The following is a 27,791-nucleotide window of genomic DNA, read 5'->3' as shown; positions in this document are numbered from 1 at the left end:
GAACTTGATACTTAGCACAGATAAGACACTCAAAGGTTACAGAGGAGGCACTCCACTGAGGATTGGGGGGGAGGGAGAAGAAGAGGAGGGAAAGTGTGCTTTTTTCCCTTGACCTAGGACAGCAGGAGTTAAACACATCCCTCAGAAAACAATTCAGTGACAGCAGGAGGAGGTAATACTGGGGAAGTGGCTAAATGAACAAATGTATTTCTTAAGGTTTCATTATCCTTTTTACACCTGATTCACCTTGGTGGAGATTCAGCTCACACAGAAAAGTGACCTGTAGTTATTTCTCAAACGTTTCTATTAAATTTCATACATACTAATGAGAGGAAAAAAAAAAAAAGGATACTCTTGTCCTGTTACAGGAAGAATATGCACCGGGTAGAGAAGAGTTAATGACAGAGTTGAAATCTCCATAAAAGCTGTTTCAGGAAACTCAGGAGCTTATAGTTTATAACACTTGTAAGGAAAGTACATGTTAAACCAGCATTGACTCCTACCAGTTGAAGGAAACTGTTGGACAAAGAGTTGGATAAACACTGATATCTTGAACGGGTGAAAAATGAATGCCATGAACCCTTAGCATTTACAGGCACAATTTTAGACAGCCAGCTACCATTTCTCCTGCTCCATTTTCCATCATAGGCAGACTCAAGTTCCAAAAGTAAAAGCAGGTACAGTGCCATCCAAGCGTTTCACCTGCCACAGGTGTACCAGAACTCAGCTCAGATACCCATCTTTGTAATACCATAAACTCTTTTATTATGGAAAGCATGTCTACATTAACTCATGAAAATATGAGCTGCTAAAGAACAAAGTTTTTACTATTTAGATTTCTAGAATCAGTAGAACCTGAAGTTCACAGTCTGCAGAGGGTCCACGACCTCAAAGTAATATCTACTGAAAATATACACTTGAAATTCTGGTCCTTTTATCCATAGCATCTGGTAGGAAAACTGGGAGACTAGTAAGTGATGAAGTAACATAAAACCCCCTGATTAAAATTGAAACTGACTTTTTAGTTCACTGTTCTAACTCTACAGGCATACAGAAAGCTCCTACTGTTGTTACTAGAGAAAAAATGGAGTAGAAAAATTTGAGAGAAGTTATTTTTCATAATCTTAAATGCTCACACTATCCAAGCCTTTTCAAACCAAACCCAAAAGCTTTATACTCCACATCTAAAGGACGACTGCAGCAATGAGTGATCACAGCTACAAAAAAAACAAAAAAAAAAACAAAAAAAAAAAAAAAAAAAAAAAAAAAAAGAGTAACACCACAGGCAGAGTTCCTGCTTTGGCTCAGAGATTTACTCAGCTCCCTGCTTTCACTAAGCCCCTTCCCTCCCCTACTCCAAAGCCATCCTGCCCATGGACCAGTTTCAGCCAAGTTTGGAAGCTTGGTGAAGGTCCCACACTAAGCATATGCCAGTAAGTTTCACCAAAGCTGCTGGACAGGTAGAAGGGACAAGGCCACACTCTGTTAGGAAATAGCTGCTCCATGCTCATGGACTCATTTTCTGCTTGGCCCCCTGGCAAGCTAAGTAACACCAAACCGGCCATTGCACCACACCTCTTTTTGATCAAATGGTAACTAGGGATCAAGGAGAGATGCCAGCTACTGCCGAGCTGTCAGGAATGGTTTAACAGATACAGGGGAATAGCTGACAATGGAGGGCTGGGGCAGGCACTGCAGATAGGGAGCTGGGAGGGAGAAGAGGGATGGAGTCCTTCTGCTGGCACAAGAGAAGGAAGAGCAGACACAAGGCAACTCCTCAAGAAACCAGGCTGACTAGTTCTGTTACTCTTGGAACAATTTTTTTCATTAGAGGACTGCCAGGAGAGCAGATTTCAAGCCATATAAAGGGCAACATGCCCACCTGTCCTTATAAACTAGTATGACCAGTACAGTGCAAAGCTCCACGTAAGACGACAGATAATCTTTCTACTCAAGATGGGCATCTAGTTTTCCAATACATTTGTATCCAGTCTGAGCCTCAACAGGAATTCTACTTATTTATCGTAACAGAAAAGGTTCTCGTTTAAGATGATAATATGCCCACTTGAGCTGAGACACTACAACACAAAAGTGCATCCAAAGTGGTTCAGTTTCTTTACTTTGAAATGAGAGGCGCATAAACATAGTTAACTGTTACTAATGATCTAACCTGTTTAATTTGCTGTTCCTTTTCTTGAAAGGTAATGCTCTTCCTATGGGAATGCTTTTTGCATGCTTAGCATGCAAATGTACTTCAGTGCTGATACTTCAGCTTTTTCAGTAGTTTGAAATCAGAAGTCACTGACACACTGCTGTTAATATCACCTTGCCATTGCTTGATAGCTACTGCATTAGCATTTTCAGTAGAGATTTCTTCTGGAGGAGGCAGATGGAATTACCTTCTCTCTGTTTATGCAACAGACTCTTCAAATGGAAGCATTACAACAGATCACCATGTGCTTCTTATACGGACTGTGCTTTGGGGAAATCAGAGCTATCTCCCTACTGACAAGAGCTACTGTAGTCTCCTGGAACAGTAAGGAGTTAAATATGTACCATTAACAAAGTGTTCTAAATTACAAAGTGCTTTGTTTGCCAGGATTTTAGACATATTAGACATTACACTGTAGTAAAAAAAGCTAACTTTTCTGCAAGCAGATGCTATGAAAAGAACACGTAACAAGTGACTCTGGTAGCTTTCAAAATCACTTTTTTCCATACTTTGCAGAGTTTGAGGCATGAAAACACTCATTCGTTTACAAGACTTGCAAATTCATAAAACAAGCCATTCTCCTTAAAACTCTTGGCCCAGGAGAAGAGCCAGGACTGTGCTTTTCAGAACATATAGTACTTGCTTAAAGAAGTAAAACCCTAACCTGAACAAGGTTTTAATTTTTTTTTATTTTTAACAAAACCAGCCAATACACCTTAGTTATGATCTGCAGACAACTCAGCCAAAGTCAACTTCTTTCTCTTTTTCTCAGTGCAGACTGCACTACCAAATTCTGCTAGTGTTCTAGCAAAAGGGTTGACTGTAGAAAACAGGCTGGCTTCACCCACGAACTCCTACTACATATGTCAAAACATTGTCTTCTGACCATCCTTTAGCCTGTCTGTATTACAGCCCATCACTTACAAAAACATTTGGCATGGGTAATAAGGTACAAGTCAGCCATAAGTGAAAACAAACCACAAGAGAAAAGCTCTACTCTTTCTGAGCTTCTGAGGGATGCAGTAAGCAGAGGGATGCAGTAAGCAGACACAACCAGTCCAATTCACTAACAGCATAATACAGCCATTGTTTACAAAAGCAAAGTTAAAAGCAAAACACATTTTGATAACAAGAAAACACAATAAATGATTTAAAAATAATGAAAAGCTATTTCACATCACCCTTTATGTATTTCTAGGTGTGCTTTACTGAGAACTGAGCTCTGGGTAAATTATGTGTGAAAAGACGACATAATATAGAAAGAAAGCATTCATTCAAGTTTTTCTACTTCAAAACATTTAAAAAAATCTGAATGAGATGCTGCCTGGAGTCTTTTGCAGTTCCTTCAGTTACATGTGTTCACAGATTTTTTTCCCCACTCTGCTGACATTCCCTCAACTTCTACACATTTGGTAAGAAATGGCTGTTTTCACCTTTCCAGTTAGTTTAATAGCTAATTTACCTGACGGATCACAACTACACAGCAATAGTGGTCTAAATAAGCCCGTGTTCAACAGCATACAACAGCAATGTTTCAGAGAGATATAATGATGCTGGCAGTTTCCATGGGAGGAAGACAATAGACAAGCTCACGAATCTCCTTTCATCTTATTCACACCAGTCCTCCTCAGTGTTCATAGCCAGTATGTAAGTAATATAATTTAGGGTTATATAAGAGACAAAACCAAGTAAATACATACTAGCAGTGAATTACAGAGTAAGACTGAGCCCATTAGACACCAGAAATAAGACAATGAGCAATATATGAGTACCTCAGCAGAGGAGGGTGGGGCAAGCAGTACACAGAAACAAAACCGAAAGAAAAAGGGTGATGTGATGAAAGAAGCAGCCCCAACTTTACCACCTTTGACTTTGATTATTAGGAATATTTTATGATACTACACTGAATATATATATATATATATATGTTTAACCTTTAATACATGAGCAGGGACTACAAGGAGAAAAAAAACCAACACAGGAACAAACAGTTGGGGAAATGAAGGCTTTCTCTCTTCCTGTTTCCTTATTGATTTCACATCTTCACAGTTAACTAATCTTTAAGAATAACTTTTGAAAAAACCCTAGTATCTGTCGGGCTTCAATTCCTCTTAGTCTCAGTGTTTACTCAGAATTTTCTACTGTCTCTCCTCTTTTCTAAAGCTTCCCTTCCTCCATCCGTCTTTCCTTTACCCAGGCACTCATCAGCTGCACATTGAGCTCTTTGCTAAAGCCACAGAAGTGCAGCAAGCCATAAACCCTGTTTCTGCACCTGCCGTATGTGAACATCTGCAGAGACCAGCATCACCTCATTCATTATATGTGCGCTAAAGGCACATCCTTGCTCTTCTTCATAGTACATAGTGCAGTGGTTCTCAAACCAAAATAAAACACAAGGAGCACTAGGGTAAAGTAAACATACCTGCCAAGAGAAACAGAAAATCCTGTATTTCACTATAAATGCTCTCTATGCTGGTTTGAACACAACTGCAGATTAAAAGAAAAGCACACAAAGGGAAAAAAAAACACCTCCACAAACCTCCAAAAAAACCCCCAAACACAAAATCTCTTTTCTCTCCCTTGATGACACGACCTTTTATCAAAAGTGTAAACAAAATTCAACAGGTTTAAACCAAAAAAAAGCCCAACACCCCCCAAAAGAAACCCCAACACAAACCAACAAAAAACGCCACAACTGAAAAAACTCACAGAAACATAAAAGACTTGGTCACCAAGTATGATTTAGATAGGTAACAACTGTAAAATCCAATGACAGCAAGAAAAATCAGTAAGTAGTTTTCTTATTAAACGACCATGATTTCTTAATAGTCTGTACGTGCAGACATTAAGAACAAAGCTGATTTGGAGCAAATAGTACCAAACATCTAGAAACCAGATTTGTAGATGTGAAAGTTCTCACACAAACAGAAGCCAATCCCTTCCATAATTTTCACACAAATGAAACCCTAATGAACTCAGAAGGGCTCTTCACAGCTTCTCTACACCTGTGAAGGGGAAATTATTCACCAGCACCTAGCCCTGACCCACTCTGTGATCAAGACACAGAGCTGGAACTTTGGAGGTCAAGGTTCTGTTCCCAATACAGCCAGAGACTGCCTGTGTTGCCCTGGGCAAGCCTCTTAAGCAACCAACAAAACCTCACAGACTAAGAGAAGAAACGCACAGCCCTATTCTGCCTTTTGTCACACTGGTCAGACTGTAATGGGTATGGAAAAACCTTCATGTTACACCTGTGAAATGTGAGTCTATAACCTCACATGGTTCCTCTCTGGACTACTGTAACAACTACCCATGCCCCAGACCTCCGGTATTAAATATTGTCTAAAATTTGGTTCCAAGTGTTAACAGTTTTAAGCATGATCTTCCCAGAAAACAAGTACTATTTATTCACACAGACAGACAACAAAACCATAGTAATCTGGCAAGTTTGGACACACTGACATATTTGCAACTCTCTTGTCAACATAATTTTACAACTATATTTCTACGGGTTTAAGTCCAAACAACTTTTCACCTGTGGTTTACGTTCCACTCCACATATGTAAAGCTAACACAAAAGGCTGTGAAATACCATAGGCATTCAGCAAAGTTATCCAAAAACTAAAGTCCTGCAGAAAAAAAGTGACTCTTTCTAATGTAAGGATGTCTTTACAAGGTTGCCCAGACATAAAGTATATGCAAGCCTTTTATTTCTAGCTAGGGATATCAAAGCATACATTTTACACAAATAGCAAGAAGTACAAGGACCTCCAGATACTAGGTAGATGTACATGCAGCTTGAAATAGTACTTTGTACTTTTGGGTTTTTTTCCTTTTCATTTCAGCTTCCTTACTTAAACATGCTAAACACTCAGAAATGTGTTCCTTTGGTCTCCTACACTGTTTCCAAGTTTTACCAAGTCTGACAAATACTGCGCATCACCGTGCCGCTCCGTTTACCCTGCCCAGAGAAAGCCAACATCCTCCTGAAGTTTCCTCCTGAAGACAGAAAAGGGTCAGTACCACCCTGACTGACAAGGCCAGCAAGTCAGATTTATATAACGCCGAGCCCACAGAAAGCTTGACAAGATCTGACAAAACCCCATAAGCCCTAAATCCTTCCCCTGCCCACTTAAGCGGGATGTTTTCAGCTTCATTATGCTTCAACGACGACACTGGGCTTCTTAACGGGGGTGGGGTAAGATAAATACACCCATAAGGTGGTCAAGGAGTTATTTAATACATCGGGATGTCGAATTACCAACAGAAAAATAGAGAGGGGAAACTTCTGCCAGGAGACATGAGGGGCCGAGCCCTTGTGGGGTCTCTAGCCCTCACGGCTCCCTGCCCCTCACCGCTTCCCTGAGGGGCCCGATCCCAAACGAAGAGACCCGGACCCCCCAGTGGGCGTCCTCTGCCCCGTCCCCGTCCCTCGCTTCTCCACAGGCGACCTCGGGCCGGGACCCCGCCGCCATGAGGCTCCTGAGGTTGGGCTGCCACCGTCCCCGCCCGCGACCCCGGGAGGGCGGCCTGGGGCGGGGGGGACAACAGGTAAATCCAGCCCCGGAGGGAGCGCCGGCCGTTGGGGAAAGGCGGGGGTGGGGGGTGGGGAGGTGGGGGTTGGATCTCCTCTCGCTCGCCCGAAGAAAAGCCAGAGGCAGGCGAAGGGAAAGGAGATCCCGCCAGGGCGCAGGGGAGACGGCGGCCCCAGAGGAGGTGGGTGGCGAAGGATCCTCCCCGCCCGGCTGACAGCTCCCGGCGTCCGCGACCCTCCCCGTCCACTCACACACACACAGCTCCACCACGTAGGCGTAGTAGGACCAGGCCACGACCAGGGCGATGAAGGCGACGGGCACCCAGGCCAACACCTTCTGGCAACACTTGAGGACGTGGGGCGGCGCCATCTTCCCTGCCGGGCCACCGCAGGAGGCATCAGCGCCGACGCTGCAACGGGCGGCGGCGGCGGCCAGAGCCCTGGGCGGGCCGCAGTGGGCGGGAGAGGGGCGGCCCCGGCGTCCGCCACCGCCTCCTTCCCGCGGGCGCCGAAACGCCTCAGCGTCCCGCCGCCCTCCTGCACCTCCTCCCGCCGCCGGCCGCCCCTGGCGCTGCGCCGGGCGGGCAGTGAGCGAGCCCCCGGCTCTCTCGCAGGGCGGGCGGCCGCGGGGTTTGCACTGGCGGGGCCGCTTCTGGGCGGGGACCCTCCTCCAGCCGTGAAAACGGGTCTCAGGTCTCGAGCGTCGCTCTTGCGCGGCACTAGCCGGGCGGGACAGACGCTGTCGGGCGCGTCCAGGCGGCCCTGCCGGGCTCCTACCCCTCTGCTCGCCAAGGCCATGCGCTTACGGGGCTCGAGCAGCTGGTTGGATGCTGCGAGGAGTATTTATTTATAAATAACTTGCTGTGTCGTTCTCTGAACTTCAGTTGATGCCTGAAAACCGCGGGCAGCGCCGCGACCTTGCTGACAGACACCGCCGCGCGCGCCGCTCAGCGGGGCCGGTCCTCCTCAACGCGCGCTGCCCTTTGCTGCGTTTGACGCTTTCAGCCTTACTATTGCGTTACTATCGGTAGGATCCCGGGGCTGGAACTGCCCGCGGCATGACAAGATCCCCGTTTCTCTTCGAAATCACGGGGTGCTAGTGCCGGGCCCCAGCGGCTCCCGCGGCTCTTCGGTGCCACCTGGCGGCGGCGGGAGGGGCCGGCGGTGCCGCCGGGGCTGGGCCGGGGCTGCCCCGCGGTGCCGGGCGCTCCGTCGGTGGCAGCTCCGCGGCACCGGGAACGGCTGGGAGGATACAGCCCGTAGTGCGGGGGGTAACGCTGTAACAGCCCGAGAGTGCAGCACCGGGAGCGGGGCACACCGAACGTCCAGGCTGGGCTAAACCAGCGGCGGGGGTGGCTGGCCGGGGGGGGAGGCGGTGCGGGGCAGCACCCGGGCTTCGGGGCCGCCTCCAAGTACGGAAAGGCTGAGACGGTGGTGACGGCGGTGGGGTTGCCTTGGCAGAAGGCAGGGGGGCAACTATTATGGCCTTGCCGGCTGATGAGATGTTGGAAAAAATACTAAGACGAGTGGTCAGGAATTCAGAAGGCTGTGAGCCTCTAACAGCTAACAGAGATGCCCCGGACACATGTTCAGGTGGCAGCAGCCCGTATGCGTGGGGAATGTGCGTTTGCATGTGTGCTCACCTGGGTGTGAGAGCAGAGGAATGAAGCAGTGGCCTCTCATCTTGATGCCTACAGAGTAACTGTGGAGCTGGGAGATGTGCCCAGAGACCACAGAAAGAACGTCAATTTGGGATCAGCTCATAGTGTATGGGCATGCTAGAATGTGGGAGCAGGACGGTAAGGAAGGGGGTTGCAAAATTGTGCATAGTGATGCAAGGCTGTTAAAGAAAAGGATTACAGGAGAGGGAGAGAGGTGGTGGAACAGCTTGGTCTGGCCCCTTCCTAACAAAGAACTGGAAGGCAATGGAGGAGTGACTGGTTTACATGAACGGCATCTTGGTTATGGGCACTAGTCGCTCTAGATAAGCACTAACAAGGGTAGAGCGGTTTGGATTTAAAGTGAACTACGAAAATTTTGGGCTGCTGTTGAAGTATTCCGTCTCCTCTAATCTTCATTCTGTTAAAGGTGTGAAAACATGCACAGCTTCTGGCATGTGCTTTCCCTCAAGATCTCAAGGGAGTTTTAACATCTGGCCTCAAGACAATGGGAACAAATTTCAGTACTTGGTGTCCAAGTATTCAGTATTTGTTAATAGTTTTTTAGAAGTAACTGCTTTTAAAGGGGTATGGAATGAGCAAAAATGGAGCAAAGAAATTAGGGTGGTTTTTTTTGTAGTGGAGCACAATATGGGGCAGGTGCAGAAGCTGCATGGAGTCTGCATGGTACCTTTGCAACCAAGTACTAGAGGTACACAGTTATATAGCCTATATATGCTACAGGTTAGTTTGGGACACTGAGTATATCCAAACAAAGCCTGGTATTAATCCTGTAATAAATGGAATGAAGCAGGGAATGTCAGAAATGAGTTATTCTGGAACACGCTCAGATTGTGCCTCTTCTGTACTGCCTGGCTGGCAAAACTTGCCTGGCATGCTGGCTGCCTGGCAAACATCATGGAAACAATACAGAAGGCATGGGCACATCTGACATTTAGCAATCCTAAATTAATTTCAGATTGAAATGCTCTCAGCTAAATGCAGGAAGATGGGGGTGGAGGGGTGAATTTTGAATCTCATACAAAGTAATTCAGTAATAAACTTGGGATGGTTATCTGATGCAGTGATAACCAGCTGGGACAGCCAAAAGTGGCATGTGGTAAAAGAGACTGCCAATCTAACAGAAAATTATAGAATCATAGAATGGTTTAGATTGGAAGGGACCTTTAAAGATCACCTAGTCCCACCCCCCCTGCCATGGGCAGGGACACCTCCCACCAGACCAGGCTGCTCACAGCCCCATCCAGCCCGGCCTTGAGCACTGCCAGGGATGGGGCAGCCACAGCTGCTCTGGGCAACCTGTGCCAGTGCCTCACCGCCCTCACAGTGAAGAATTTCTTCCCAATATCTAGTCTGAATCTGCCCTCTTTCAGTTTGAAGCCATTCCCCCTTGCCCTACTACTACATGCCCTTGTAAAATGTCCCCTCCAGCTTTCCTGTAGGCTCCTTTTAGATACTGGAAGGGGGCCTCTGAGGTGCTCCTCCGAAGTGTTCAACTGAATAGTATCTCTGGCTTTGTATTGTACCAAGCACGAGCCCTGCAAATGAAACAGCAAACCAGTGGTTAGGTGCTTTTTGTAAGGAGTTAATTCCTTTCTCATGGGCAGTACAGCAGACAGTTCTATGTCAGAAGGGCACCCACCAGAGGAATGGTGCCAATTTTTGTCTTGGGAATGGGATGGGTCTTCAACAACGGGATGTTGGCTTGGGGACATATTGAAGGAGGGGTATGGACAGCAGGATATAAAAGCTTGCATTAGTCTGCTGGAAGTCTTGGGTATGGGGCTGTAGGAACCTGCTTTACAAGGGGAACACGTGCATATAGTAAGACCTTAAGTCTAAGCAGACACTGCTGGAAGTGAACAACTTCACAGCATGTATGGTCCACACCACTGAACCCTGTGGAGCGCTGTGGGTATCACCATGTGTCAGTGGGAAGGAGGCAGAATGGGAATTCCAGTGGTATTAATAGCAAGGGTTGAATGCATCTTGCCTCACTGCTAGTGCTGGTGTGGGAGGGTAACACAAGCAGAGTGTGTATTTGGGAGGAGCTGGGTGGAGGAAGGATGGTACAAGGGCAGTGAAAAAGTGAGTCCAGAAACAGAGAAAGTGGGGAGAAGTAAGAACAACAGAAGGGGATTTCTGATAGTAGGAGCATGGATACCTCCATACTGTAGAAACACTGACCTACAAACCTGAACACGCCAGAGGGAACTGCCTTGGACATCCCAGTGGGACTCCCCGTCAGCTCTCTGCCCAAATGACTTGGCATGGGAGGGTAGAGTGAGGAGGGGTAGGCTTGCACCCCGACACTGAGCAGTGGGGAGGCAAGGGGGATAGGATTGTAATGCCACATCATTAGGTGTAATCTGCAAGTTTTAAGAATGATAATTAGTTTTATAGTTGTGTATGCTTTTAATCATTTTGTTGCTGCGCTAGTTTCTTAGTAGTGTATTCAGTGAATAAACATGGTACACTCAAGCCTGCAATCTAAAGGGAAGGGAGTTGGACCTGGAAAGTAAAAACTACAAACAGCTTTTACCAAGCATATGCTGTGTGTTGCTGTGCACTGACCCACCTCTCATCCCTGCTCCCACCAACTTTCCTAACAAAATCCCATGACCCTTCACGATAAGCACAATTCCTAACATGAAGACTAAGAAGCACAGCCATGAATAAAAATAGGCTTAACTAGCAAATTATTCATCATGCCAGGGAAGACATGAGGTGATCCATCATGACCCTCCTTACACCAGTCTCCCTTGCTGATGCTGACTCCAGCTTCATCCATGGGGGTATCGGAGGGGCCACACGCATGTTGACACAATCCCTTTTAGCACGTGTCTGTACCGAGCTGCCAGGAACGGCCACCGCATGCGGTTTGAAAGGAGTCTGATGCTGGCAAAGCTGGAAGCCGTGACATTGCCAGTATTTCTGTTGTGGGTCAGATAGATGCCTTGGGTAGGACAGAAAGCCAGTGACAGCTGCATAAACCTAGGACAGGATGGGTGATTTTTTTGACCAGCTAATGCCCAGTAACATTTCTGTGCAATGTTTCCGTACTGACAGGAACTGAAGTGCAATTGAAACAAGGAAAACATCAAGGTTGTTAGGTGGCAGAGAGGAACTATTCATCCCTGCTCTGATAGTCCCCCTGCTCTGAGGAGTTAATGCTGCATGAGGAGCCCTTTGGCACAGCTGGCAGGAACTAACACCTTCTACTTCTCAAAGCCATCAGGGACATCTGTACAAGGACCCGAGAAGAAACCAGCTCCTTGAATAGAAGCCAAGCAGGATGGAAGGAACCTCTGCTAGAAATCACTGAGTGCCTGTTTGGCTTTAAACGGCCACGCTGCAGCTTGTGCAAACTCCTGCTGCTTGAGGGGAGGGACAAGTGATGACACTTGGGGCAGACTTTGGGAAGCCAAACAGCAACCAAGAATGCCACGTTGTGGGAATGACTGCTCACCTCACTCACATCTGATCCTATAAATGTCAAACAATGAAAAGAAAAGGAGAAAAAAAAAAAGCGTCTCTTGCCCTTGTTCATTTTCACATTTCACACCTCCATTTCTGTCTGCCCACTTGCTTTAGCCACGGAAAGAACTGCATGAGAAGTGAAACATTTCCCTGGGAAGCCTCAGCACCGGTTAGTGTATTTCACTGTCTTCTAGATATTTGTTGGTCTATTTGCAATAAATAGTTCACACAGGTTGGCAGGAACAGGTGGCAAAATTTACTGCACTGTAAATTACTTTCAACTTTAACATTAAATATACAGTTACTAACTTTTCCTATGCTTTTGGAAAGGTGTCTTAGAGCAAGACACTGCAAACACTCCAGTTTTTCAGAATTTTTCTCTGTACTATTTATACCTCATAATCTACAGCAATTTCATCTCCATTTTGCTCCTATACTTTTTTCCTCTCTGAGTAGCTCATGTTAAACTCCAGGAATATGCAATCCCCAGGCAGAAGCATCCCAACAGTCTCTTAGATGGAGACTAATGCAAAATGATAACTTGCCTCATTAGGAATCTTATTATTTGCTCCTGGTAATATCAGGCAGATCAGGTTTTAGGAGGCTTAATTTTTCCAATATACGCATAAACCCAACCAAGACTGTGTAAGCATTTGCTCTTCACATTCTAGTACAGCACATGTGATCTTGTACACACCAACTGTGAGTGATTAGTTGCCTTTGTTTGCGTCAGGTCAAATTTCTAAATCCTGACAACATGCTTTTGCTCAAACAGCATCTCGAAAAATTTAATTTCAGCCATACTGATGTATTCCTTGCTTTCCTAGTGTCCTTTTGCTCAGTGATATTCACGTCTCCTAAATTATCATTTCTTCTAATAGCATTTAAAAGAGCTTTGTTTCTTTTAACTTTAGGACCTATAATTAGTCTCCTTTTGAAACTCCCTTTTCTAAAGATTAGGGGCACAGCATCACATTGTGGTGTCCTTCCTTTTCAACAGTGAATATAATCGCCTGCCCTGTGACTCAGCTACCATTGCTCTAGTAATTACCTTCTGTGAATTATTTAAGACAATGAACATGGCATTTTTAGCAATGTTCATTCACCCTAATATTAAGTTTCAAAGTAGGTTAAAACAGAGTAGGATGCCACATAATTAAAAACCAAAATGTATCCTGAAAAAAAATAATTACTGACAAGTCTTAAACCCAATTGGTTTTCTTGGGGGTAATTTAGAGCTACTAGTTGCTGCAGGTGGTAATATTTAAACTGACAAATTCCCCTAAAGCAGCAGATCTGAGGCACAGAGTGTTGCAGTACAACTCCCCTGTAGTATTTCCTTTCTCCAGGAAACTGCTTGTTGGATTGTTCTGATTTTAGAATCTACTTCCTTTAGATCCAAATTAATAAAAAGCTTGAAACAGCTCCTCTCTAAGAATTTTCACCCTTCACATAAAATAGCACATCAATTTAACAAAAAAAATTGTCCAAATGTTAAGTACTTGTATTCAGATGATGAAAGGCAGCATTCATAAAGTACAAGCTCATCTTCTGTGCGCTCTTTGCAGTTCATGGAGAAAAGCTGGGTCCTCCAGAGGATGTTCCAGAGCAGCTAGCTGGTACCTGAAATCACAAGACATCCCTCCCTGCTATTTCTCTGCATTAACTGCAGAATATTCCTCCTCCCAGCTTTTCAAATCTGTGTGCCTGAAATGGGGCCAACATAAACCCAATGTTTTTCAAGGTGCAGCATCCATGCTCCCACAGCCTGCTGCCTTCCACGTTACTTCCACTGCCCGGTCGGTGTGGAAAGGCGGGATACCCCCTGCCAGGGCAGAAGAGGAAAGGACAAGCTTCACATTGGGTACGCAGGAGTGGAAAACTACGGCTTTTTGCTTTTCAGGGCATGAGGCGTTCTTCCCAAAACCACGCCAGCGGGTGTGCTCTTAAGCAGCTTCCATGTGGATGTGGAGGTGGGCATGCCGGAGCAGCAGCATGGCTCCCAAGGACAGCAAGCAGAGCTCTGCGCTTGGGCACTCCGGTTAATGAACTGAAAACATCATTAACTAAGCCAATATCAGCCTAATGGGAAATCTGTCTCTGCATATGCTGCCTAATTTTTATATTATTGAACCAACTATCAATTGTTTAATCAACAAAGCCAGCAGGAAACCTTCAAATAGCAGGAGAGTGAAGAGACACGCACATGTCGGCCGATTAATTTTGTGCATGCTCAAGCCACTCAGGTTTCCCATCCCCAACAGGGCTTTCCACTTCATGTTGGGTGACACCTTTAGTTTCTTCAGGAGGAGTTTCTGTGGTCAGCTGGGGGCTAACAGTGTGTGTCTACATCCACCGCTTTCACCTCCACACTTTCCTTGTGACCAGCTGCATTACAGGAGCTGTTGCTTGGTTGACTTGGATCCCACTAGTAATAACCACAACACCATCTGAACATGTGTTTTCTATTCAGAAGGATTGAAGATTTTTTTTCTGCATTGGACTACCTGACCCGGTAGTGACTGTTTTATAGGAAAGATTAAATCTGAAGGCACGAGACATGCTTGCACTCTCCCATGGGAACTCTTGCATAAGAAGAAAACTGGATTTTTAAATTCTGATGTACATTTATTGATCTATTTCTACGCTTAAGTCGAAGTATGGTCAATATGCCTGATTTTTACTTCCTCTAAATACCTGAGTTTGTTCCCATCCTAGCCCTTTATTGGGCAGTGACCCTTTTTTACTATATGCACTGGAGATGTTAAGTGCCACGAAACCACAACCCATGGCCTGCCCTGCTTATCTTATTGCCTCATCTCTGCTTACTATATAACTCAAGTGTAACCTGTGAACTCCTCAGACATGGTCTGATATCTACACCCAAAATTCCACAAGCTGTGAGACACCGTGGAGTCCAGAGACAAAACATTTGTAATTCCTAGAATTACAAAACCCTTATGTATTCTCCATTGAAAGCCTGAAATCAGGAACAAATATATTGTTCACCCTTATGCCTGGTTCAACATACAAGCCAAGATATCCTGATGATGCCTGAGTTCAGACCAGGTGCTGGCATGTTTCCAGGCACGTCCAGTGGCAACCTGTCTGACCTCTGAAAGGAGACAACACACCGGAGGAGATGGAGTAAGTCAAAGATTTGCTTTTGATGCAGCCATGTAACATCATGATCAAACTTCTCTTTTTTCAGTTCTTATATGCAGAATACATACTCCCCATTGTTGCATATTTTGTTGAAATCCGCCAACTTGGTCTGACTCCAGGAGTTTTGCTTTTAGAAAGATGCTTGCATATATTGAGACATCAAAACTAACTTCTAGAAACAACCAATGAGTTTCTCTTAATTCTAGTATATTACACTGCATTTTTGCCTTTGCTTCTTTTAAAAATGAAGAATAAATGTTCTTAAACAATTATGTTATGGGGATACAATTAAAATTCTGTAAATGAGTTATATGCTCTAAATGACTTGTACTCACCCTTACGTATCCTTCTGAAAGACATTAGACTAATTTTTGAGACTTCTGCAATATGCAATGTGTTCATCTTTATTCCACATAACATTCAGATGCAATGTTGGAGATTAAAAAAAATTTATTTTTATTTACTTTCTCTATACATTTCTGTTCAGAGGAAGAGTTCCTAACATTAAAAAAGTCATAATTGATACGTTTAACTGATACATTGGCAGCTGGCATAAACTTTTAACTACAATGCATTAAGTAATGCTGACAGACAGGTTGCAAATACCATACAGTTACTTAAAAGGAATTAAAACATCTAATGCTAAAACTATGATGGATTCCTGAAAAGACAAGGTACGTGTAAACACTTACATAAACTGTTCTTTCAACCTAAGATATTAAATACGAGAAGTTATTTTAAGACTGTTTTGTAAAGCCTTTTAGTTAAGACAAATAAAAATAGACTACAAATTAAATACAGTCTGATTCTTCAAGCCTGACAAGTCCCTAGCATTCAAAGGAGTTCCTATCTGGCTGTACTTTTAGGATAACTTCTTCTGAAAATATTTTGAAACTCTATTTTAATTCCTAATCAATCATTTGATTTCTTTTTTTACTACAGACACAAAGTTCATTTAAAAATAAGCATATGTTTTCTTTTTCCTCTGAACTTTACACCAAAGCTTTTGCTAAAAAATAAAATTTGAAATTCCATTTTTAGTAACTTGTTACCGAAAGCAGATACTGCTGATTGCACAAACCCAGATACAAATGAGCAATGAAGAATTAAACTTGCAGATACAGTAAAGCTAAATGAATTTTTTCCAAAAGAAAACCAAACAGCTTGTAGGATGCAAGTAATTAGTAAACAAAAGGAACTACTAAAGCAATAAAGAATATCATAAAATCCATTAACATTACACAGAATAAAATGTTAAAGAATAATCTCCATTACAATGTAAAAATAATTTGCCAAAATATTAACAGCAATGAGTAAAAGGCAGCCTTGCATTAAAGCCAGAGTTGGAACAAAGCACACTTTGGGTGAACACACACACTTTTGTGACACAGCAGTGCTTTGCTTGCTTGTGTCCTTTATTTAATTATTTGGTGATGTGAAGCTTGCTGTGGTACTTCGACGCCAGTGCCACTGCCCCACCTTTGCTACCATTAGCTATCTCTTAGTCATAGCTCCCCTTCACCAGAAGAAACAAGCAACTTCTGGATGCTCAAAGTAAACCAGCTAATTTCTTGTTGCCTACAAAGCAGTGCATGAGTCCAGTCTGGGGCAGGAGGGAGGCTGAGGCGTCTACTGCATTGTTATTTCATTTGGATTGTTTCCTGGGGAAAAGGGGTTGGTCCTTGGTGGTCACCTGGTGCCTGATCTTTCTAGACAGCCTCAGGACACCCACATAGACACGGTCTTGTTCTGGTGGGTGACACTGGGTGCATGTGCACAGATGACAAGAATACAACCACCTCCTCTTTTAACAAAATCTAAATTAAAGCTCCAAGTGAAGGCTGTGGCGGGAAGAGCTGCTTTGCTAGCTTCTCATGCTATTCCCCTAGCAGAGACCACCACGCTGAGGCTCGGCCGGTAGGACTCCTCCTCAGCACAAGCCTGCCTGACAGCTACCAACATACCAAATACTTTCTCTGTAATCTCAGTGCTCCTTAGGTGGGATCTTTATGGTTTCCTAATGCAGTTTCTCCGGTCCCTCCTGAGTGAGGGCTACTCTGATGTCTATCTAGCACAGAAGGTTCCCCTCTTCTCAAGACTCCTCCCACCAAAACTCAAAGAAATTACAACAAAACATCTTCTGTTAAGCTTATATACAACTTTGAGAATAACATAGTTAGTGTCATGCTTAAAGGGGATGGATACTTCCTCACAAAGAGACATCTCCCTAGTCCACCTTTTGAGCCTGTTACCACAAACATGTCTTGAAAGGTTAAGCCTTCAGCCCAGCCAAGACAAGCCAGACGGCTGAGAGGTGGAAAGAGGAAGAACCTTGAAAGCTTTACAGGTAAGTTTATGTCCTATATATAGTGGCCAACCCAGGAAGACTGATCTGGACCTGGGACTATCAGCCCCTAAGGCTGTAAGAAGGAAAAAACACGTAACATGCACACCTGCGTATACATCGACACACACTATGTTACAGCTAAAAAATGTTCATCTATAATTGCTTAACGTTATTTTTGATCTGTTCCTGGTTTTACTGTTCAAGATTTTATGTCTAACTTTGCATTTCAGATTAATAAACACTTGTATCTACTTTTCCATTGGACTTATTCCCCCAACACTTGCTTATTAGAACCTTGAATTCCTGAGATACTGCAGCATTCCCTGTCACAACCTTTAGTAATATAAAGCAACTATTCACCTTCTGCAATACAATTAAAGCAAAATAGTTATGAATCAAATTGTGGCTGCCACTATTTACGATAGAATGAGGATTTTTGCTTCTCATTTATACTATTTGTTGAAGAGGTCTGAGAGACTCAATGCACATTCATAGATCAATGTACAACTTCTAAAGCCTGTACCAATGGTTGTGTATTTCCAGTTTAATATTATCATCATGAAGGCAGACAAACCAGACATCCACACAGGATCTGATGGAATCATCGACCACAAAATAGCACAGGAGCAGTTCACAGTACCGAGGGCATGAACCATGTGAATTTTCCTTTTTGATTTAGGATAACTTGATCTGCACGGATTGTGCAAGTGATTTAGCCTTTAGGACCTCTGTCCTTGCCAGAGAAAGAAAACTGCTGGATTAGAGGCTAACTGAGATGATGTTCTCTCTTTCAACAGGAGATAGTAATATTCTGTGACATTGCTGCCAGTGGCCACTATTAAATCCTGTGTATCCTGCACACTACAGTGCAGGGTCAGACTCCACAGAGGAGTAAACAAATATTCTGTGACATTGCTGCCAGTGGCCACTATTAAATCCTGTGTATCCTGCACACTACAGTGCAGGGTCAGACTCCACAGAGGAGTAAACAACATTATTCCCCAAAACAAGAGTACTTCCCTATGAAGGTCAAAAGTGATAAAAGTTCTGTAAACCAAACTGAAAGCACTAGAACGATATAAAACTATTGCATTAGCAACTCAGTTAATTAAAGTTTAACTATAGTAAAAAAAAGAGAGTAATTTTGTTTCAGCTATTATGTAAACAGGACAAACTCCCCTAAACAACAACATTTATAGCAAGAGAACACTGGAGTGCTTTAAAAAGGACTTTTCCCAGTTTGCTTCCACACTTCTTTGGCTCCTTTAATGCTTTCTCTTTTCACACACTTCCAGTAACCTTGAATGCCTTGCTGTTGTGGTACCTGTTAATAAAGTTAAAAGTATGTTCAGCATTTACACAAAGAAAGACTTTATTCACAGACTGTGTAAATATAATACATAATGCAGTGCTGCTGCTTCCATAGTTCACATGCATAATAACAAGTTCTTGGTGGCAGCACTCTTCCCAGATTCATAAGCTGTAAGTTTAAAATATAACTTCTTTCTGTTCGCTATCTCTACTTGTGTTCCTACAAGCATTAACGAGACAGTTGTAGCAATCATCTGTGGTATTTAAAAACAATAATGTCAGCTTGTTACCCTCAAACCTCGATGAATTCGGTTCCTTAGGACTCCAAGAAACTCGCCATGGCTGAGGCAGTCATCTCCATCTAAATCAAAAATCTTGAAGATGGTATCCAAAACATTATCTGAGAGCTCCTGTCCTGTTGCCACCTTCACTGCTCTCTTGAACTCAGCTAGTAAAGATATAATAAAGATATAATGTTACATCATAGGTGACTGTGAACTTGTAAAGAAAATCCAAAAGCACATAAATAGCAGGATTCTGTACAATTTACAGTCGCTCATGGGTATCCTAACTGGAGAATTTGGGATGTGTGAACTAGTAAACTATTAGGAGGCCTCAGTTCAAGCATTCTTGAGCTTGCTTCATCTTTCATAACACTATCTTTATTAATTGTACAATTAACTTTTGAAATGCACGACTTCTCAAGCAACAGTAACAGCGGTAATTTTTGCTAGAAATAGCTGTATGCTGAAAACTTACATACTTTTGGCTGATAACTGTGCGTAAGGATGGTAAGCGTTTGCTTCACCAGTCTCGTAAGAAATACTACCATTTTACCTTGAACCAGTCTCATGCCAATTCATTCTGCAAGAAAACTCCACCTCAGAAAACAGTACTGTGCAATATGCTCCACCTCAACCAACAACCCCCTCAGCAGCTCTGTACGAACACAGACTATCTAACAGTCAACGCACTGTTAACAGCACACAGCTTTATATACCCACAGTTCTATTTTTTAAAGAAGTAGGTTACCTTCTCTTAAATTATGATTGAAGAGTTTGTGAGGATTTATGACAGAAAAAGCTGTCATACCTTTAAGAGATCTACCCTACTCTTCAGCTTTTTGGCCTTCTCTCTTTATACTACCACGTGCATTACAGTAATACCTACCATTCCCACTTCTGGTCTTGTGATGTAAAGAATTTGGAGTTTTGACTCAAAGACGATGAGGGAATGTGTGGGGTTGCCGTAAAACAGCAGGTAGTAAAAGTGAAGTGATTATTGTTTATTATAGCAAGCACCATCACAACACATGAATTGGATACATTTTTGAAGGCATCATAGAAGTGTGAATTTCAAGGAGGGACTGGAGGTTATTAAAGTGTAGCAGTATTGTGGATTATTCCAGAAAGTTGTCCAACTAAGTAATAAATACAGTAATAATGTGGTTCTGCTTTCATAAACAAGTGCTGTTTATAAAGAGCACTGTAAATATGATTAGTTCTGAAGCTTACTAGAGGAAAGAGCACTCCTGACTCAGCTCTCATCTTTGCCTCTGAACAATTCCTGTATAAATGCAGTTGATAGATTTACAGTTGGTTTAAATATAATTAAGTTGAAAATCCTTCTGTAAAAGGATATAGCACAATTTGAAAAAGACATGAAATACAGGATGCTTATAGTAGCATCTTAATTTTGTCCTTAAAAAGATGTTAACTGTTTCAGCTCTTGAAGCTAAATATAAATCCAGAGATGGCACTGCACTTTCTTGAACAGAACATGAAGAAAAGGAGAAAGATCTAAAATGGTACAGCATAATAATCCTGAAACCAAGACAGGGCACCTTATCAGAGAGAAAAGATGAGCTGCTAACTCAGAAGAAAAGAAGTCTAGAATAAAAGGAAGGACTAAAGGACTGTCTTTTATTTTTTAGAGAAATATTCATATGTGTGTGAATACACACACATACACACATGCGAACAGCAAGACAAAGAACTTTGTGAGATTCAGGAAGGGATTAGACATGTACATATGTAACATCTGTGAGCTACCTCAGGAGACGACTGTTTTTGACCACAGCACGGTTCAGTGCATAAACAGAGTCACAACTGCCTGTTGGTTAGGAATGAGTTCTTACATGGAAACATCACCAGGGTCAACACCAACTGTTGGCCTCATCATCCTCTGGCACCTAAATTGGGATACTTCTCTATTAAGTGAGCTACACGCTTGTATCCCAGTTGTGACTATTATTTCACCATTAATTCATCCTCTTTCCTCTGCACACTTTGTACACCTTGTGCAAATAAAAACTGTCTCCCCCCACAGAAGAAAGATGTCAGACCACGCAGGGGAGGGCCACAAATCCAGCTGGGAACTGGAGCACAGGATGGAAGAAGAGAAGCTGAGGAGAACAGAAGTGTGAGGGGGGATTTTGTCGCAGCTTTCAACTGCCTAAGAGGGGTTACGGAGAACAGCGCGTTCTATTTTTCTCAAAGGTGCATGGAGGTAAGACACAATCATTGTAAGCTGCAGCAAGGGTTTGACACAGAAGAGAAAGTCTTCACAATGAGAGTGGTTAAGCGCTAGAACAGCCCCCCCAGAGAGGTTGTGGAAATGAAACTCTTCCAGAAGGCCGGACTAACTAGTGTTGAAAGTCACAAGCTGTAAATCCCCCAGTTTTGGCCTTCTTTAGTTCAAATCCAAACACTTCTCTCTCAAGAATACTGAGTTCTCTTCCTGTCTTCTCACATCTCGCTCACCTTTTCCATATAAGCCCATCAAATATTTATTTCAATGAATGTAATGGCTCATCAAATTTCCTTAAGAACTTCTCATGTGGTTATTTCCAAAGAACCTATGAGAGCTGTCCTTCAAGTACAACAAGTAATTAACAACCTCAGGATTAAAACAAAAAGCATTTGCATGCCATGAAACTTTTGTTGCATTGCTCCTGTTTCTACCATATGGTAAGGAAACAACTTCCTCCCTCCAAATCTTTATTTTAAAACCTGTTTTACTACATTGTTTGTTTTTCATAGCCACAATTGCATAACACTAGATAAGCACATGGAGAAGGCAGTACGGAGGAATAAATAAAACTCAGCAAGATGCTACAGACCTGCAAAAGAAGAGGTTTCTATTGTTTAGTTTCCTTAGATCACTAGCTTCGCTATGAAGAAAAAGCTCTGTTATCATTAACTGCTACTAAAGCATGTATTGTTCCAATAACTCATTCTTAACCTAGAACTTAAACTGGACTGAAAGCAGCCCTGCAGAGAAGGACCTGGGGGTACCGGTGGATGAGAAGCTGGATGTGACCAGGCAATGTGTGCTTGGAGCCCAGAAAGCCAACCGTGTCCTGGGCTGCATCAAAAGAAGTGTGGCCAGCAGGTCGAGGGAGGGGATTCTCCTCCTCTACTCCGCTCTCGTGAGATGCACACAGCCCCCCCCCCCCCCCCCCCCCCCCCCCCCCCCGGAGTACTGTGTCCAACTCTGGGGTCCCCAGTACAAGACAGACATGAACCTGTTAGAGCAGGTCCAGAGGAGGGCCACAAAAATGATCAGGGGGCTGCAGCAGCTCTCCTGTGAAGAAAGGCCAAGAGAGTTGGGGTTGTTCAGCCTGGAGAAGAGAAGGCTCTGGGCAGATCTTACTGCACCCTTTCAATATAAAAAGGGGGCTTATAAGAAAGATGGAGAGAGACTTTTTACCAAGGCCTGTAGTGACAGGACAAGGCAAAATGGTTCCTAGCTGAGATTTAGTCTGGACAGAAGGAAGAAACTTTTTACGATGTGGGTGGTGGAACACAGGTGGCTCAGAGAAGCTGTGGATGCCCCATCATTGGAAGTGTTGTTCAAGGTCAGGTTGGACAGGGCTTTGAGCAGTCTGATCCAGTGAAGATTTCCCTGCACATGGCAGAGGGTTTGGACTAGATGATCTTTAAAGGTCCCTTCCAACCCAACCCAACCCAACCCATTCTATTATTCTATAGTTTAGTCTGCTGTGAGTGGTCCAGCATATGATAGCACATTATAATCTACAAAGCAAAACATTTTGGGAACTTTGTATTATTACCTTTTCATGAAATACCATTAGTTCAGAACAAAGAGCAGTATACTATTTTTGGGCTTCACAGTGCTACTCTGGGATACCTTGAGAAACCTTATTTACATTAATTCTGTAACAAAATGCATTTTCTCTTTTTTAAAGAAATACACACGAAAGGTGTGCAGTACTTACCCCGTTTAACAGGACGATTGGCTACAGTAAACATCTGCATGGCAATAGAAAAGTCTTCCAGGTTATTTGTAAACTTGCAGAAAGTCTTGAATTCTTCCAAACTGATATTCTAGGGTATCACAGAATTCAGATGATATATAATGAATAATACGTTCAAACCCCAGGAAATCTATTTCATTAAATGTGGTGGGACCTAGTGTTTAGGTGTGATGGCTTACTCATCGTCAATATTTGTATTTCTCAGTAGGCAAATTATTATTGTTCTTATTTGCATAAAATTCAAGGTCTGCAATAATTCACTTGGAAACTAGTTACGTTATTAGATACTCACATTCAAATGAGAACCTGTACATTCAAACCAGGAAGCAAAACAAAGCATACTTTAGGTACCAACCTCTCCTGCCTCAATTCTTTCTTTCACATTCTGCCAGTAAATTTCATTGTTTTCCTCATCAGTGAAGTAAAGTAACCATTCTGCAAAATCTTCTTTTCTCATGACGTTCAAACCCTTTGAAAACTTTATGAATTCCATTTCTTGGACTTCTGTTTGCAGATTTTCCATGAACCTAAGCGTAAACAGATATTATCCAACTTGATACTTGCATCACTGTATCACTATTACTATCTTAGCTACTAAATGCAGTAGACATTAACTCTTAATCACGGATACTATCGAAACCATTGTTTAAAATGTCAGTAGTTTAATTTTACCTGTGTGCAGATTTGTTTGCATGGCTGCATTTCAATAATGACACCAGTAGGGTGCTCTCTAAGCCTGCAGAGATGGCTGCTGCTAAGACAGTTTGCAGATATATTTGGCATCTAGTTTTACTAATGTTTAAAAACGTGCAGATAATGAGATAAAATAATAGGTAAGGCAGCATTGTAACGAATGAATGAAAAAGGACACGGTATCTGAAGGCCTGACACATGATGTATGAAATTTCACGTTAATAGAAGAGGAATGACAAGGTTGGAAAGCGCCTATAAAGATGAGGCCCTAATAATTACAAAGGTGAAAGAAAAGAGGAAACCTGAAATCATCACTGCGGGAAAAGATAACTAAAAGCCTCAAAGATTATAACTGCAAAGAGGAGTTTGGCAAATCAATTCTGCGCTCACTAGAGGGTGGATTAAAGAGGATTACAAGTGACATGTATGGAGTTCGGTAGAGCACAGAAAATGATGTTGCAGGTGTTTGGGAAGGTAAGAGAAGAGCTGTCTGAAAAAGGAAAGGGTGAACATCAAGGTTTTCAGGAGACACCCATTCTTTAGGAGATAAAAAAAAAGCATGAGAAGCAAGTGACAACCTGCAGGTACAGAGCTAGAACTGTAAGAGTTGTAGCTTTTGAGTTTCCTCAGTTTTGTCTATATGGCCATTGTAATTTCTTCTGGCTAATATTATTTTTCAGAAAGTAAAAGACAATACTGTGTGATCCCTTTGCTAATTTCTACTTTGGAAATGGGGCAATCCAAAAGCAAGCAATAATTTAAAAACATAAATAAAGGCTAAAAACACAGTGATGCTTGCCAGAAACCCTTTAGTACTTTGAAAGAACCTTGCTTTATTGAGTTGCAAAATTACTGACAGAAGAGAATGAAATACTCCTATATCAGGACAAAGGAATTAGTTGGAGAAGAGGACAGGTAAGGGTCTACGTAGCAATATCAGCAGAGGCTCATTTGCTCATCAGTATTTGCACAGCCTCACTGGGTTTGAATTCATTCCCCTGAAATTATGGCATTTTAGTCTGCACAGCTATCTTTAGTTCTTTAATGAGATCACTTGGACAATGAGTAGCTCAAAGCTCTGTGAAGTCTGTAAGGGGTTAGCTTAAACTCTCTCTGTACTTTTTCCTCCAGTAATGAGAGCTGCACATGCAAACAAATGGTCAACAAATGCTTCACAGCTCAGGACATGCAGGTAAATGAAAGCCTGACAGTCGTGGAGGTGGTTTTAAGTTTCAGGCTAGAGTTTTATTAGGGTAACACTGAGGAGCTGTACGCTATGCTCTCACATTTTATACAGGCATTTTTCTGGTCTAGCAAAGGGGGTTACTAGGCTTCCACAGTAATGCCAGACACTGAGGTATAGTCCTCTGCAGTCCACCTGGACACCTGGCTCACTTTCAAGTCCCCCAACTCTCCCTCTCACAAGGGGATGAAACACCTACGGACCTGTTTGTGCCACCGATGGGCAGGAGAGGCCCCTTGCCTTTCAGCCCAGCGAGAGCTGCCTGGGCACAGCCTGCAAACCACTCCTCGGTTTTCAGAGGCAGCTCCTGTCCTTGTAACTCGTAAGGTGACTGCTGCCTCTGGCCGGCCCCGCAGCCAGCGTGTGCTGTGTGCCGGGGAGGGCTGGCACAAGCAGTCCTGCCACGCTGCCTGCAAGGGTCTCCCAGATGCTGGGAAGGGATGTCGAGCTGCAGGGAGAGGACAGCACGCACCAGGCATGCAGACCAGGCAGAGTCAGTCCAGTAGGGACTGACAGGGGCGCTTGGCTGCATTTTGGGAGTGGCCATCAAAGGCACGGAGCAGATGGTACCTGGGACATGTGGCTTGTGCTTGGTTCGAAGTCACAGCAGAGACCATGCAGAACAGTAACTGCATCTTTGACTGTCGTTTCCAAGCCATGTAATAACGTGTGGTCCGGGGGAGGAGAAGCAGCTGAAAGTGAGGTCACTTACAAAAATGCAGGGAAATGAGATACCACATGTTTTACTTTCTTGGCTTTTAATCTATGAAAGGTGGACACATTTTGCAACAGACTTAATGTCTGTTATTGCAAGTATGAGTTAGTTATCTTAGGGAGCTAACTCTCAGTCATTTGCTTTACTGGTCAGTAGCCACAGGTGATGGCAAACTACATATTCCTCCATTTTTTCTAAATATTGCACTTCCTTTAAAGCAGAATACCCTCAGTGACCCGTCCTCTAGCCATACCCAATAAAGACAGGACAGCTGAAAGACCAAGCATTTCTGCATGCTGAGGAAGGCGCAGGTGGCCCACCTAGCCATGTGCACCAACCAGCTGAAAGGTGCAGCAAAGCAGAGAGGAAAGTGAAGGGCTTGACTGACAGTTTTGATGCATTCTTGCTTCTGTACCCTCTTCTAGTTGGACAATGAATGAAGCGCTGTTACCTGCCCAGCCCCACTATGGGTTTTCCACTGCCTTTTCTCAGGCTTGGTGCCTTGCCCTCTCCAGTTGCTTTAGGGCAATGACACCGCACCCTTCCTGTGGCATAAGAGCTGTGCATCTTGCTGCACTATGCGGATTAGGGAGGGGAGCAGGAATTACTTATTTAAGTAAAATAAAAAAAATTAATGGATATTTCATTTCAACTTGTAGGCTTGCTCCTGGCAAGCCAGAGTGGGAAGATTTCCTGCTGTACCAAATGCTACTTGGAGCAGCAGCTGAAATGTGCAATTTAAAATTTATATGTGATAGTCTCCCATATTACAAAATTAAAATACTATGAATCATCGCATCAGCATTCTAGGTCACTCTTATTCCCAGATGTGAGAGTTAAAAATCCTAATGAGTTTTTTTAAAAGTTAAAGTTATTAAACATTATTAAAAATAACTTTCTGGTTAGGAAGTAAAACTTGATACTTAAATGCCAAGACACCACTAGGAATACTTGCTTTTGTATCTTCTGGATCACGGTGCAATGAGTTTCAGTGGGAAATTCCTTAAAAATTTCTCCAGGTATTAGGAAAAACAAGCATAGGAATGAAATTCCTGCTCTCCCAAAGCCAGTGAGAGCTTGGCCCAGGACTTTGAAGGGAGTCAGAATTCAACTGTGGGAACTGGATTCTGATTGTAGATGTGCTCTACAATTCAAAAATAATTACACTGGTAATACTCTTATGCTATAGAAGCTTGAAAAGAAAAGTAAGCCCCAAGTTTCCAAGTAACAAAAAGTAAAGGTAAATCATAAATTAATAAGAGGGGGGAAAGGCGGGGAACAGACAATACTTCCTTTAAGATAGCCTATTTTACCCACACTCTCTAAAACACCCATGCTGAAGACCAATGGCCAAATTCGTTATCATGTTACAACAGCATCCAGAAACCTTATCAGGATTTATCCCTTATTTTGTCATGTGCTCTATTACAGAAAGTGGGGTCTCTCAAGACTCTTTGGCAACTCAGCTTTAATAGAAGTGAAGATGTAGTAAAAGTGGGGAGACCTTAGGAACGCAGTTATTTGCCCTCCAACCTGAGAAGTGCCAGCTTTGTATTCCTTAGGACACACAAAAAAAGTAGAATGAAACACACAAAAAAACGGTTAGGGAAAGTTTTCCTTCCTATACCTCCTGACCTGAACTGAAAGCTTGTGCAGGGCTTTAACACTCTAATACAGAACTGAACAGTTCTTGTCGCACTGATTTATAGGAAAGAAACTTAACAAAGATAGAGGTTGATATACCACCACCCTGGCTCTGCTTTGGCTCCTCTTTGGACACTGATGTCCTTTTGAAGACTCGATAATCCTCTCTGCACCAAAAGGCTGTTGCAAACCAGCTGCAAGGTTGCCTTTTTGCAATTTGACTTTCAAAACTGAATACAGAAAATGTAGTAAGGGCTTGCCCATTAACTCTTAGAGAACATTTAGATCTATATTTGTACATTCAGTTTTGCAAGCGGTAAGACAGTTAATCAGCCTCACCATTTTCAGAATTACAAGCAAACCCCTCTGATTTACTGTCCTCGGTGTTTCCAAACCAAATGAAACGACTCACTTTGCATTTGTAAGCATTCTGTAGAAACTAATCAAGCTTTCCTTTGCTAAATCTATAGGAAAGGAAGGAACAGAGAT

At 43.1% G+C, this 27,791-nt stretch overlaps 2 protein-coding genes across 8 annotated transcripts in view; both read right to left on the bottom strand.

Moving 5' to 3' along the window:
• The window catches only part of ZDHHC20 (zinc finger DHHC-type palmitoyltransferase 20), a 66,044-nt gene extending 58,908 nt beyond the window's left edge, over positions 1 to 7,136 (bottom strand). For all 7 annotated transcript variants that reach the window (XM_040583495.1, XM_040583490.1, XM_040583492.1 and 4 more), the window contains exon 1: positions 6,999 to 7,136. In XM_040583495.1, coding sequence (XP_040439429.1) covers positions 6,999 to 7,116 — 118 coding nt within the window. In that variant the 5' untranslated portion in view covers positions 7,117 to 7,136. The remainder of the gene's footprint in view (positions 1 to 6,998) is intronic.
• Positions 7,137 to 18,328: 11,192 nt separating this feature from the next.
• Positions 18,329 to 27,791, bottom strand: part of MICU2 (mitochondrial calcium uptake 2) — a 148,502-nt gene continuing 139,039 nt past the window's right edge. The window contains exons 9-12 of the mRNA XM_040583489.1: positions 23,363 to 23,534; positions 22,969 to 23,077; positions 19,019 to 19,176; positions 18,329 to 18,741 (exon numbers count right to left, since the gene is read on the bottom strand). Of these exons, the coding sequence (XP_040439423.1) occupies positions 18,637 to 18,741; positions 19,019 to 19,176; positions 22,969 to 23,077; positions 23,363 to 23,534 (544 nt within the window). The 3' untranslated portion in view covers positions 18,329 to 18,636. The remainder of the gene's footprint in view (positions 18,742 to 19,018; positions 19,177 to 22,968; positions 23,078 to 23,362; positions 23,535 to 27,791) is intronic.

This window comes from Falco naumanni, chromosome 2 (assembly GCF_017639655.2).
Source record: "Falco naumanni isolate bFalNau1 chromosome 2, bFalNau1.pat, whole genome shotgun sequence".
NCBI classification, from domain to species: Eukaryota; Metazoa; Chordata; class Aves; order Falconiformes; family Falconidae; genus Falco; species Falco naumanni.
This window is presented reverse-complemented; position numbering and strand designations above follow the sequence as displayed.